Source organism: Bufo bufo, chromosome 9, assembly GCF_905171765.1.
Source record: "Bufo bufo chromosome 9, aBufBuf1.1, whole genome shotgun sequence".
In the NCBI taxonomy this organism is placed as follows: Eukaryota; Metazoa; Chordata; class Amphibia; order Anura; family Bufonidae; genus Bufo; species Bufo bufo.
The window spans coordinates 216,929,848-216,944,937 of record NC_053397.1 but is presented as its reverse complement, the minus strand read 5'-3'; the positions used below and the strand labels follow the sequence as shown (position 1 = coordinate 216,944,937).

The window sequence follows — 15,090 nt, the reverse complement described above, 5'->3', positions numbered from 1 at the left end:
TCAAAGAGTTTTCTTTATTTTCATGACTATAAAGGCATCAAAACTATGAATTAACACATGTGGAATTATATACATAACAAACAAGTGTGAAACAACTGAAAATATGTCTTTAAAGTAGCCACCTTTTGCTTTGATTACTGCTTTGCACACTCTTGGCATTCTCTTGATGAGCTTCAAGAGGTAGTCCCCTGAAATGGTCTTCCAACAGTCTTGAAGGAGTTCCCAGAGATGCTTAGCACTTGTTGGCCCTTTTGCCTTCACTCTGCGGTCCAGCTCACCCCAAACCATCTCGATTGGGTTCAGGTCCGGTGACTGTGGAGGCCAGGTCATCTGGCGCAGCACCCCATCACTCTCCTTCATGGTCAAATAGCCCTTACTTTCAAAGTTTTCCCAATTTTTGGGCCACTCGTTCTTCTTTACTTAGCTGCTTTTTTCTTGCCATAATACAAATTCTAACAGTCTATTCAGTAGGACTATCAGCTGTGTATCCACCTGACTTCTCCTCAACGCAACTGATGGTCCCAACCCCATTTATAAGGCAAGAAATCCCACTTATTAAACCTGACAGGGCACACCTGTGAAGTGAAAACCATTTCAGGGGTCTACCTCTTGATGTTCATCAAGAGAATGCCAAGAGTGTGCAAAGCAGTAATCAAAGTAAAAGGTGGCTACTTTGAAGAACCTAGAATATGACATATTTTCAGTTGTTTCACACTTGTTTGTTATGTATATAATTCCACATGTGTTAATTCATAGTTTTGATGCCTTCAGTGTGAATCTACAATTTTCATAGTCGTGAAAATAAAGAAAACTCTTTGAATGAGAAGATGTGTCCAAACTTTTGGTCTGTACTGTAAGTATTCAGACCCTTTATTCAGTGACATAAGTATTCAGCCCCTTTATTCAGTGACATAAGTATTCAGCCCCTTTATTCAGTGACATAGGTCTTCAGACCCTTTACTCAGGACTTAGTTGAAGCCCCTTTGGCAGTGATTCAGCCTCCAGTCTTCTTGGTGACTGAAGGCCACAAGGTTTGCACCTGGATTAGGGGACTTTCTGCCATTCTTCTCTCCAGCTCTGTCAGGTTGGATGGGGGCCGTCAGTGGACAGTCATTTTCAGGTCTCTCCAGAGCAGGGGTGGATTGGCCGTAGACCTCACAGGGACATTTCCCGGTGGGCAGATGCCCCTCCTCATGGCCGGCCAGTGGATGTTTTTGGGGATGTATTTTGTGCTGCTGGCAGTATTTTGTGATTGACTGTGGTATTTGGCTTTGTTGGGGTGGTAAAATGTGCCACAATATGGTATTGCTGGACCTGCCTTCCATCAATTTGGACCAGACAAAAAAACGGGGCCACTTTTAGTATTTTTTCCAGGGCCACTCAAGGATATTCACAGGGTTGTCCCTAAGCCTCTCCTGTGTTATCCTGACTCTGTGCTTAGGGTCATTGTCTTGTTGGAAGGTGAACCTCCGGCCCGGAGCTCTGGATCAGGTTTTCATTAAGAATATCTTTGTACTTTGCTCCATTCAGCTTTCCTTCCACCCTGACCGGTCTCCCTGTCCTCCAGCTTAATGCTGCCATCACCATGCTTCACTGTAGAGATGGTATTGGGAAGGTGATGAGCAGGGCCTGGTTTCCTCCAGACATGAGGCTAGAAAATGTAATCTTGGTTTCATCAGACCAAAGAATCTTGTTTCTCACACTGTGAGAGTCCTTTATGTGCTTTTACATCTTTTACTGAGGAGAGGCTTCTTTCTGGCCGCTCTGCTATAAAGCCCAGATTGGTGGAGGCTGCAGTGATGGTTGACCCTCTGGAAGTGTCTCCCATCTGCAAACAGGATCTTTGGAGCTCAGGAGAGTGACCATTGTGTTCTTGGTCACCTCTCTTACCAAGGCCCTTCTCCTCCAGTTACTTAGTTTGGAGGGGTAGCAGTGTTAGGAAGAGTCCTGGTTGTTCCAAACTTCCTCCATTTAAGAAATATGGAGTTCACTGTGCTCTTGGAGACTTTTAGAATAGCAGAATTTTTTTTTTTTGCACCCTTCTCCAAATCTGTGCCTCCACACAATCCTGTCTATGATCTCTACAGGCAGTTCTTTCCACCTCATGGTTTGGTTTTTGCTCTGATACACATTGTCAGCTGTGAGACATTATATAGACAGGGCTGTGTCTTTCCAAATCAGGTCCAATCAACTGAACTTACCACAAGTTATGCCAATCGAAGTGCAGAAACATCTCAGATAATCAAGAGATATGGGATGGCCCCAGAGCTAAATGTCAAGTATCATAGCAAAAGGTCTGATATCCGAATACTTATGTCTAGGTATGAGTGAATTGACTTTGCGTGGTACATCCGAAGTCGTTTTGCAAAGTTCCTGCTCCGTACAGTATTAGAATGTATTGACTCCAATGAGCCAAAGTTATTACTTCACGAAGTCACGCAAGACTTAGTGTAATAACTTCGGGAATAAATTATTACTGTAAAAAACCTTGGTACCGAACTTGGGTTCGGTTCCTAGTGGTACGCTGAAACAGAGTTCGATACCAAGGTTTTTTACAGTAATCATTAATTGCTGAAATTATTACACGAACTCTCGCGCAACTTTGCGAAGTAATAACTTCGGCTCATCGGAGCCAATACATTCTAATACTGTACTGTACAGTATTACAACAAAGTTTTTTGTGAATCAACTTCGGATGTACCATCCGGAGTCAATTCGCTCATACCTACTTATGTCCATGGAAAATGTTATTTTTTTCCTTTATATTAAATTTGCTAACATTTCTAAAATTCTGTTTTCACTTTCTCAATATGGGGGATTGAGTTCAGAATTATGGGGAAAACTTGACTTTATTTTAGCACAAGGAGCAGCATAACAAAATGTGAAGAAAGTGAAAGGGCCTGAAGACTGTCTGAGAGCACAGTATGTATCAAGACCATGGAGCCAGGCTTCTGTTGCCCAGTCTGCAGAATCATCTGGAATCACACCGGCAGTTTATTTGTGGCAGTTTCTTGAGTCAAAGCTTGAAGTGGATTCAAAAGGAATGGTAAATATAAAGGAAGGACTTTTACTTCTCCTTTCTGCTGGATCCACTTCTGGTTTTGGTTTCAACCTGCCTGTGCGTTTACAATCTTAAAGGGGTTTTCCCACTAACAAGACTTACTGTATGTCCTATCCTAAGTGTATGATCGCTGCGGACCGACACCTGGGGCCCCCAGAATTCATGAAAACTAAGGTCCTGGAGTCTCTGATGAGAATGGAGCGGCGAGACACATGTGAGACTGCCGAGTACAGTGCTCAACGTTTTATCCCATACAGGTGAATGGAGCAGTGGACACTCGTGCACCCCAGCACTCCATTCATAGGGAACTCTGGGACCTTGTGTTTGCTGGGGGTCCCACAGTCAGAGGCTTATCCCTTATCTGGTAGACGGGGGATAAGTGTAGTTAGTGTGACAACCCCTTTAAGAGACTGAATTTGTGAGCAGTGTCAGTACTCAGTTCTTTTAGCTCTCCTTATAAGGGAGCAATCACATGACTGTGTTTTTCTTCCGCGTCCGTTCTGCAATTTTTGCGGACAATGCACGGACCTATTCATTTCTATGGGTCCGCAAAAATTGCGGAATGCCTTTCATTGTCATCCGTGTGCTGTCCGTTCCGTGTGTCCGTTCCTTTTATTTTAGAACATGTCCTATACTTGGCCGCAAATTGCGGTCCATTGCCCCATAGAAAGTCATTGGGTCCATAAAAAACGGATAGCACACGGAAATGCATCCGTATGTCATCCGTTTTTTGCGGACCCCTGGACTGAAAACATTCTAGGAAACCCCATTTCAGTTTTTTGTGGACCGTGAAAAACGGATGACACACGGAAGCACCACGTCCGTATTATACGGACTTACGGAACGGAAACATAACTGAAGACATACGGAACAAACGGATCCGAGATTTGCGGACTGCAAAACCAACACGGTCGTGTGAATGCTCCCTAATAGTGCTCCATACACAGTGCCCTTAGCAGCACCCCATTGACAGTACTAGCAGAGAGCCAGCAGTGTGCTCCCTCATAATGTCATGGTCCCTCAGGTGACTGGTGTCAGGAAATCAAGGAGATTGGCTGAGCATAAAGGAATCTAACTGCCTCCTTGATTTCTCTTTATTCAGTGTTGATAGGGTTAATGAACACTTCCCTTTTCTCAGCTGTTGCTCAGTGGTCATCACTTCTACCCTTTATAGTCTCACCCCACCCTTCTGACTATGCGGTTGATAGCTTCATTTGGGTTTGGCTGAGCTGGTGTGAGGTCGTCTCTGGTTTTCCTGTTCTTCCATCTCTACAGAAGTTAAGTGTTGCATTTGTTTGTATTTGTTATATTCCCTGCTGTTGTATCTTGGCCTGAGACAGAGACTTCCATTCGTCCATCTGGGGAGGAATGGGTTGTCTCTGGTCCTATACTTATTCCAGGGCCTTATAGGGATATAAGGGCCTAGGTATCCTGCTTATGAATATTCCTACCTTAAAGGTCTAGTCATATTGATAGGTAGTCAGGGCCCGTATTAGGGTTGTCTAGGAGGTGACCTGTTTCTTCCCTAGTTTCCAGGCCCAGTTACTGTTCCCCTTCACTCATGTGTTCAGTGTGGAGTTTCCCCCCCACTGATCGTGGCACATAACCAGTAACCAGCATAGCGATTCCCGTCATGTAGCTATGCTTCATAATTTCTGGATGCCACAACCACCACTAGGGGGAGAAACTGTGTACATATTTCTACAGGTCCCATTAAAATCAATGGGCACAACATTATATACATATGTGCTTAAGGCCTGCGCAATCCATGTGCCAGCTCGGCTGGGAGTGCATGAGATCTCCTCTATTGTGAGAGACACCTGAATGATTCAGGAAAGAAGGATTACTGGCCAGCACACACTGAAGTAATAACCAGCGGAAAATCTTACCTTCATTCATGTTCAATATAATTAAGGAGAAGATGATGAACTGTCTGTAAACCTGGAGTCGAAATGCGAAATAAAAAAATACTCCAGACGAAAATCTGCTGAACCTGCACTTGGGTATTGGGCAATTACATAAATAGCAAGTCCCTAATATATTTCCTGTATTAAAATTATGCAGAAGCAATGGAATATTGGGAGAAGAAAGCCACAGGGGAAGCGTCATGGCTCCCTGTCAGCAGACACAGGTTCCTTTATGATAGCCCTTGCCGCCATAAGCAAGAGATCTGGGGAGGAATAGGTTGTCTCTGGTCCTATACTTATTCCAGGGCCTTATAGGGATATAAGGGCCTAGGTATCCTGCTTATGAATATTCCTACCTTAAAGGTCTAGTCATATTGATAGGTAGTCAGGGCCCGTATTAGGGTTGTCTAGGAGGTGACCTGTTTCTTCCCTAGTTGAGGGCCAATCAGCAGAGCAGTGAGGATGCCTGGCCCTGTAAGGCAGGCCATGCAGGGGAGTGGTGGTGAGGAGGAAGTGAAGTGTTGCTCCGGGGGGTGGTTCAACCCTTTGGTGCTCCAGTCACCAAATTTGCATAAAAATAAAAGTTATAATTATGCTGCAACAGAACATCTGTTTGCAGCAATAGACAGCTCATTTTATTCACCATGATCAACCCTACCAGGCAGTATGCCTGGTTTAATAGGGTTGACCATTTTAACACTTACGTTGCAGCCATAATACAGATGCAGAAATTCCAATAGCCTGGCATTTGACAGTCTGGAAATTCTGGTTATCAGGAATATGCCCAACTGTAGAGGTAAGGCCCTATTCACATTGCACTTTGAGCCTCCGCTTGGTGTATATGTTGGGAAAGGCTCCTGACAAACATATACATAGCGCTCCATTCACCCTTTTGGCTTCGGGGAAGTATATGATATAGATATGTCTCATTGTACGCCTATACAGTGGGACACATCGCAGCCCTCCATCAATACGTCTGGAGATCCTCCCATGTATACGCCAAATGTAGGCTACAAAGACTATGGGATCAGGCACTACAATTACTGGAGCAGTGGTATTGGGTTACCAGGAGCTGCACATCAGGACGCTGCCAGCATTTGCCCCTTTTTTTGTAGAACTTGTATTTTGTGATGCGCTCTATGCCTGATAGTCCGGCAACACACTGGATGTGCAGAATATGGCGCAATGATGGAAAGCTTCTTGCTGACATTTTTTGCACATCAGGGTCACCAATATTCCATCAGTCAAATGTTATAAAACGCGTGCACTCAGATGCGGTTATCAGATGCACACTTCCCACATTACTGGCTCAGTAAACAGTGGCACCGTGCCCGCTCCAACGCATCATGTGCAGGCGCATACCTCCGGCTTATCTCCATCCTGAGTGATAATCCCACCCTTTGTGCGACATACGAGCAGCACATGATAAGAGTCGCCCCGTCTGGTTGTTTGCCTTTTCCTGTAGTGTCGTTCAGTGTAAAAGTTTTGTCATTAATTAATATTTTACCTTCCCCGCAGGAGATCGCCCATGTCCAACCATCCCCAAATCTCCAGGGTTAATATACAAGGTCGGTAACCGCTTTCTTTCTCATAGCTACACGGATATATACTTTGATATCAATGTTTTGTTCTATTACTTTGCTTCATTCATCCTTTACTGGTCAGGAGTTATATTTCAGTAACATAAAGAGCTGCATTTAAAATGATGCTAGTTTACTGCCACTTGGCTGCACAGCTCCGCATGTCACTGCAGCCCCTGCTGGTTCAATGTCTGTACTGAGTACGGTGGGAGACTAAATAAGAATAAGCCTAATGCTAGCCGTACATGTTAGATAGATGTCCGTCCTGACCTTTCCATTACACATGCATGCTCAACTCAGCCAAGAATGCATGTTTTCCACAGGATAGGGTCATAAGTATCTGGTTGGTGGGGGTCCAACCACTGGGAGTATGGGACTGCCAGAAATAGGTGAGTACAGCGCTCATCTGTCTCCGCCATTCCCTCAGAGAATTAATGGAGTGGACGAGCACATGAATGACCACCACTTCATTCAGTTGGTGAACTCGGGTCCCCTGTTCTTGTGATCAGTGGGGGTTCCAGCAGTGAGACCCCCACTAATCAGATATTTGTCCCCTATCCTGTGGATGGGTAATAAGCTTGAGCCCTATAATTCTAACCCTATAAGGGCGAAGTCACACATGGCAGAAATTTCTGCAATCCTCCGATACAGCTGAATGGAGCTTGCAGAAATCCATGCACCTGTTCAGATGAGCGCAGCTGATTTTCAGTCAAAGAAATTCCTGCAAACAAATACTTGTTAGGGGTTAAGCCCCATAGAGACAGCCCCTGCAATGGGTTTTCGCCTCTTCCATATGGGCTCCCACTCTAAGGGTAGTTTTAGGCAGGTGTGTATACTGTTGGGAACGTGATATCCCGGACTGAGCACTTCTCCTGTGAAAGAGCCGCCGGACATTATATTGATTTATAATGCTGTGTGTCCAGGGGCGTTGCTAGAGTCTCAAAAGATCCAGGGCCCAAGCCCCAATGAATATGGCCCAGTTCTCTAAGTCGTCGTCCCCCTCCCCACACACCGCATTTTGCTGTACTTGCTATACAGCAGCACGTACCTCTCACATCCAGGACCTCCAGGTGACGTCTCCTCTGATGTAGATCTTCTTTGTCATCATCTTCTCCATTCGGTCCGTACAACTTCTCTCAGCCGCCTCGTCTCTGCAGAGTGTGACACACAGACATCTTAGCTTCCTCACATTTCTATCATCATCCCCCAACCTGGAGTCCCCACAGTGTTATCCTGCTGCTCGCTGTGCCCCCCAATACCCCCAGAAACTATCTTGACGAAATATGAGTGCCCCCCCATAGTAATAGTGCTCCTCATAGTCCCACCAATAATAATTCCCTTCTAGAATGCCCCCATTAGTAATACTGCCCCCTACAGTGCCACCATTAGTAGAAGAGCCCTCCAGTATTAATAATACCCTCACAGAGCCCCCAGTAGAAATAAGGCCCCCTATGTTTCCCCCAGTGGTAATAAAGCTCTCTACAGACCCCTCAGTAGTAATAAGCCCCCCCCCCCCCCATAGTGCTCCTAGTAGAAATAAGGCAGATCTATAAGTCCCTCCTACAGAGCCCCCAGTAGTAATAAGAACGCCTAATATCCTCTGGATTTATAATACCCCTACAGTGCCCCCAGTATTTATACTGCCCCTTACTGTTATAATGGTCACCCCTAAGTGCCCCAGTATTTATAGTGCCCCCTGCAATTATATTCCTCTGTCCACCATACAGGCCCATGTAAATAACATCACACCATCTTTCCTGCCCCCTCCAAAATACAGTCCTATGTAAATAACATCACTCCCCTCCAACATACAGTCCCATGTAAATAACACTATTTCCCTCTCTCTGCCATAGAGTCCCATGTAAATAACCACCTCCTCCCCAGCCGCCTCCAACATACAATCTCATGTAAACATCACCCCCTCAACATTCAGTCCCATGTAAATAACATCATTCCCCCCACACGAGCCACCTTTAACATACAGTTCCATGTAAATAACATTGCCCCTTCAACATTTAGTCCCATGAAAATAACATCACTCCCTCCCAAAGCCGCCATCAACATACAGTCCCATGTAAATAACATGACCCCCACCTAAGCCACCTCCAACACACAGTCCCATGTAAATAACATCCATCCCTTCAGCACTAACATACAGTCCCAGTTAAATAACCACAACTCCCAGCATCCTCTCCCTTCACTTACCTCTCCTCATGTAGCAGACATCACCACAGCTTCTTCCCCCAGGTCTTCTCCTCTTCACTGCAGTCCTCTCCTGCACTGGTCACATGATGGTGACATCATCGCAGGTACTTCTCAACCACTGCCTGTTTTGCTGGTCACATGACCTGTGATGTCACCACAGGTCCTTCAGATCTTCCAGTGCATTAGATTCAATTGTATTGCTGTCCTGAGGATGGCAATACAGTTGTATCTAGCAGGCAGGCAGGACATTCGGGGCTTGGGACAAAACATCAGGGGCCCAGGGAATGTTTTAACCTAGCAACGCCCCTGTGTGTGTCTCTGCCTTACCTTCACTGTAACGATTTGGAATCACAGTACAAATCATTACAGTGGAGGTCGGGTACAGACACAGAGCATTATAAAACATTATAATGCCATGAGATCCTTTCACAAGAGCAGAGTTCACTATGGGAACCCACGCTCCCACACATTGAACATACTCGTCTGAAATTAGCCTTAAAGAGCATCTGTCAGCAGTTTTGTACCTATGACACTGGCTGACCTGTTCCATGTGCTCTTGGCAGCTGAAGGCATCTGTGTTGGTCCGATGTTCATATGTGCCTGCATTGCTTAGAAAAATGTAGTTTTAATATATGCAAATGAGGATCTAGGAGCAACAGGGGCGTTGCCGTTACTCCTAGAAGCTCCACTTTTACTGCAACTACCGCTCCCTCTGCACTTTGATTGACAGGGCCAGGCAGGCGTCATGATGTTTTCACTGCTTGGCCCTGTCAATCAAAGTGCAGAGAGAGCCCAGCCTCTAGGTGTAATGGTAACGCCCCCGTTGCTCCTAGAGGCTCATTTGCATATATTAAAACATAATTTTTCTGAGCAATGCGGGCACATATGAACATGGGACCAACACAGATGTCTTCAGCTGCCAAGCGCACACGCAACAGGTCAGCCAGTGCCATAGGTACAAAACTGCTGACAGATGCCCTTTAACAACTGAGGCAATTATTGCAACCAACTAAAAGGTAACCAACCTCTCATACAGAGTATGGGAAGTGTGGGGGCTGCAGATTCTGTACTTTAGGATGGTGGCATGTGAAGACATTACTATGGCCCGTTCTAACTTCTGCTCCATGTGATGGCACAGTGCTGACTGATTCCAAGTAGCAAAAGGCATAATTTAGCAAAATTATACATACAGATAGGTAATCATTGAAAGGAGCATTAATAGTTAAGGCAATAATTGCAAGCACGCAGCAGATGCTGTCCAAATCCGCCACATACACTGCAGCTTCCTCTGCCTTCAGATGCTGTGGACCCGCTCACCGAACACCATGTCCCTTGCCAGGTTGTGAACTGCAGCACTGCCTGCAATGGAAGGCAGGCACCACGCGGCCGCCGCCAGATTTTTGCCGCTGTGTCCATGCCAAAATTCCAGGGCCAAAATCCACCGTGTGAACAGCCTCCTTGATTAATCTGATTGGATTAGTGGACATGACTGTAGTCAGAGCGGCAAGAATTTACTCAAAGTTCAGTTATTTTTCCCTGAGCGCTATAGCATCCAAGCCCCCCAATGCAGGGACGATATCCTTGAGGAGGAAGGTCCTGGCAGGGCATTACCAAGACTTCTTTTATTACAGTGTATGCCTAATCGGTGGCGCTCACAGTCTGGAATGCAGAATTAGGCTACTTTCACACTTGCGGCAGAGAGATCCGGCAAGCAGTTCCGTCGCCGGAACTGCCTGCCGGATCAGGCAAAATGTATGCTAACTGATGGCATTAGTAAGACTGATCAGGATCCTGATCAGTCTTAAAAATGCCTGATCAGTCGAAAAAATGCATTGAAATGCCGGATCCGTCTTTCCGGTGTCATCCGGCAAAAACGGATCCGGCATTTTTTTTTTACCTTTTTTTCAGTCTGCGCATGCGCATACCGGAAGGACGGATCCGGCATTCAGGTATTCTGAATGCCGGATCCGGCACTAATACATTCCTATGGGAAAAAATGCCGGATCCGGCATTCAGGCAAGTCTTCAGTCTTTTTAGCCGGAGATAAAACCGTAGCATGCTACGGTTTTCTCTTTTGCCTGATCAGTCAAAACGACTGAACTGAAGACATCCTGATGCAAACTGAACGGATTACTCTCCATTCAGAATGCATGGGGACATACCTGATCAGTTCTTTTCCGGTATAGAGCCCCTGTGACAGAACTCTATGCCGGAAAAGAACAACGCAAGTGTGAAAGTAGCCTTAGAAATACATAGCTGCTTTCTTCCAGAAACAGTGCGACATCTGTCCATCGATTGTGTCTGGTAATGCAGCTAAAGTCAATTTAAATGAATGGGGCTTAGCTGAAATACCGAACACAAACTATGGGAATTGGGGTAATGGAGGCTTCGAGATGCATATGTGAAATGTATCGGGAGCTTTACATTTATAGTTGTGTTTAGTAGACGTGTCTTCTGTAAGTTACCCAGAACAGTGCCACACAGTGACGGATTTAATGTACTGCACCCTCAGCCCAGTTTGCATCCAATTCCCTGGACCTGTCATACAGGTGAAACTCGAAAAATTTGAATATCGTGCAAAAGTCCATTTATTTCAGTAATGCAAATTAAAATGAATTGCATTAATGCAGCTTAAAATTAGAATTTTGTGAAAAGGTTCAATATTCTAGGCTCAAAGTGTCACCCTCTAGTCCGCTAATTAATCCATACCCCCTGAGCAAAGGGGACCTCAAAATTGTCACTTTGGGGTTTCATAAGCTGTAAGCCATAATCATCCAAATTATAACAAATAAAGGCTTGAAATGTCTCGCTTTGCCTGTAATGAGTCTCATATGTTAGTTTCACCTTTTAAGTTGCATCACTGAAATAAATGAACTTTGCGCGATTTTCTAATTTTTCGAGTTTCACCTGTATGTGTCTGTGACATGTAACCTGAAGATGTACTCACTATACAGTATGAACAGCGTCTCCCGGACTCCTCCATGGAGCTCATTAAATGGCACTTTAGGTTGCGACTGATCTTGTGAAAAGTGGGCAATTTGCAGGAACTTGTGGTTGTCAAAACTCAGCCGGAGGTAACATGGCTCTTTATATCTATCTGTCATTGTTATCACATAGAAAGAACCTGTAAGGCAATGATCACTAGGTGACAACCCACGTGGGAGCTGTAATGGTGGCCGTACTGGTTGTCACCCAGCTTTCCCAGAGACAGATTAGAGAACAGCGAGTCAAGGATTTATATATACTGGTGATCTATAGGCTAAAAAGCTTTCCTGAAGCTTACATAACTCCCCTTCTGTCATGACGTGGGAAGATTTACATATAGGCTCGTAAGACGCTCCCTCTTCATATGAGATCACCTCGTATTTCAGGTCTGCTGTCTTAATGATGTGTCCGGAGGCAGCTGTAATGGCGTCTTGTGTGCCGACGGAAGTCTCATTGGATGGTGTGATCGGCCGCGTTTTATAAGGCAGCTGTGATGTCTTCATTTACAATATCTGCTTGTATCTCTGCATGTGCCGTGTTTTCATGTATTATATACCGTTCAGTGTTGGGTCCTTAACCACCTCAGCCCCCAGTGCTTAAACACCCTGAAAGACCAGGCCACTTTTTACACTTCTGACCTACACTACTTTCACCGTTTATTGCTCGGTCATGCAACTTACCACCCAAATGAATTTTACCTCCTTTTCTTCTCACTAATAGAGCTTTCATTTGGTGGTATTTCATTGCTGCTGACATTTTTACTTTTTTTGTTATTAATCGAAATTTAACGATTTTTTTGCAAAAAAATGTCATTTTTCACTTTCAGTTGTAAAATTTTGCAAAAAAAAACGACATCCATATAGAAATTTTGCTCTAAATTTATAGTTCTACATGTCTTTGATAAAAAAAAAATGTTTGTGTAGAAAAAAAATGGTTTGGGTAAAAGTTATAGCGTTTACAAACTATGGTACAAAAATGTGAATTTCCGCTTTTTGAAGCAGCTCTGACTTTCTGAGCACCTGTCATGTTTCCTGAGGTTCTACAATGCCCAGACAGTACAAACACCCCACAAATGACCCCATTTCTGAAAGTACACACCCTAAGGTATTCGCTGATGGGCATAGTGAGTTCATAGAACTTTTTATTTTTTGTCACAAGTTAGCGGAAAATGATGATTTTTTTTTTTTATTTTTTTTTTCTTACAAAGTCTCATATTCCACTAACTTGTGACAAAAAATAAAAAGTTCTATGAACTCACTATGCCCATCAGCGAATACCTTGGGGTCTCTTCTTTCCAAAATGGGGTCACTTGTGGGGTAGTTATACTGCCCTGGCATTCTAGGGGCCCAAATGTGTGGTAAGGAGTTTGAAATCAAATTCAGTAAAAAATGACCTGTGAAATCCGAAAGGTGCTCTTTGGAATATGGGCCCCTTTGCCCACCTAGGCTGCAAAAAAGTGTCACACATCTGGTATCCCCGTACTCAGGAGAAGTTGAGGAATGTGTTTTGGGGTGTCTTTTTACATATACCCATGCTGGGTGAGATAAATATCTTGGTCAAATGACAACTTTGTATAAAAAAATGGGAAAAGTTGTCTTTTGCCAAGATATTTCTCTCACCCAGCATGGGTATATATAAAATGACACCCCAAAACACATTCCCCACCTTCTCCTGAGTACGGAGATACCAGATGTGTGACACTTTTTTGCAGCCTAGGTGGGCAAAGGGGCCCATATTCCAAAGAGCACCTTTCGGATTTCACTCGTCATTTTTTACTGAATTTGATTTCAAACTCCTTACCACACATTCGGGCCCCTAGAATGCCAGGGCAGTATAACTACCCCACAAGTGACCCCATTTTGGAAAGAAGAGACCCCAAGGTATTCCGTGAGGGGCATGGCGAGTTCCTAGAATTTTTTATTTTTTGTCACAAGTTAGTGGAAAATGATGATTTTTTTTTTTTTTTTTTTTTTCATACAAAGTCTCATATTCCACTAACTTGTGACAAAAAATAAAAACTTCCATGAACTCACTATGCCCATCAGCGAATACCTTGGGGTCTTTTCTTTCCAAAATGGGGTCACTTGTGGGGTAGTTATACTGCCCTGGCATTCTAGGGGCCCAAATGTGTGGTAAGGAGTTTGAAATCAAATTCAGTAAAAATTGACCTGTGAAATCCGAAAGGTGCTCTTTGGAATATGGGCCCCTTTGCCCACCTAGGCTGCAAAAAAGTGTCACACATCTGGTATCCCCGTACTCAGGAGAAGTTGAGGAATGTGTTTTGGGGTGTCTTTTTACATATACCCATGCTGGGTGAGATAAATATCTTGGTCAAATGACAACTTTGTATAAAAAAATGGGAAAAGTTGTCTTTTGCCAAGATATTTCTCTCACCCAGCATGGGTATATATAAAATGACACCCCAAAACACATTCCCCACCTTCTCCTGAGTACGGAGATACCAGATGTGTGACACTTTTTTGCAGCCTAGGTGGGCAAAGGGGCCCATATTCCAAAGAGCACCTTTCGGATTTCACTCGTCATTTTTTACTGAATTTGATTTCAAACTCCTTACCACACATTTGGGCCCCTAGAATGCCAGGGCAGTATAACTACCCCACAAGTGACCCCATTTTGGAAAGAAGAGACCCCAAGGTATTCGCTGATGGGCATAGTGAGTTCATGGAAGTTTTTATTTTTTGTCACAAGTTAGTGGAATATGAGACTTTGTATGAAAAAAAAAAAAAAAAAAAAAATCATCATTTTCCACTAACTTGTGACAAAAAATAAAAAATTCTAGGAACTCGCCATGCCCCTCACAGAATACCTTGGGGTGTCTTCTTTCCAAAATGGGGTCACTTGTGGGGTAGTTATACTGCCCTGGCATTCTAGGGGCCCAAATGTGTGGTAAGGAGTTTGAAATCAAATTCAGTAAAAAATGACGAGTGAAATCCGAAAGGTGCTCTTTGGAATATGGGCCCCTTTGCCCACCTAGGCTTCAAAAAAGTGTCACACATCTGGTATCTCCGTACTCAGGAGAAGGTGGGGAATGTGTTTTGGGGTGTCATTTTATATATACCCATGCTGGGTGAGAGAAATATCTTGGCAAAAGACAACTTTTCCCATTTTTTTATACAAAGTTGTCATTTGACCAAGATATTTATCTCACCCAGCATGGGTATATGTAAAAAGACACCCCAAAACACATTCCTCAACTTCTCCTGAGTACGGGGATACCAGATGTGTGACACTTTTTTGCAGCCTAGGTGGGCAAAGGGGCCCATATTCCAAAGAGCACCTTTCGGATTTCACAGGTCAATTTTTACTGAATTTGATTTCAAACTCCTTACCA

General features: G+C 44.2%; 1 protein-coding gene across 2 annotated transcripts in view; it reads left to right on the top strand.

Moving 5' to 3' along the window:
* Nucleotides 1–15,090, top strand: part of PDE4B (phosphodiesterase 4B) — a 269,408-nt gene that overhangs the window by 151,634 nt on the left and 102,684 nt on the right. For both annotated transcript variants that reach the window (XM_040408435.1, XM_040408436.1), the window contains exon 5: nucleotides 6,487–6,536. In XM_040408435.1, coding sequence (XP_040264369.1) covers nucleotides 6,487–6,536 — 50 coding nt within the window. The remainder of the gene's footprint in view (nucleotides 1–6,486; nucleotides 6,537–15,090) is intronic.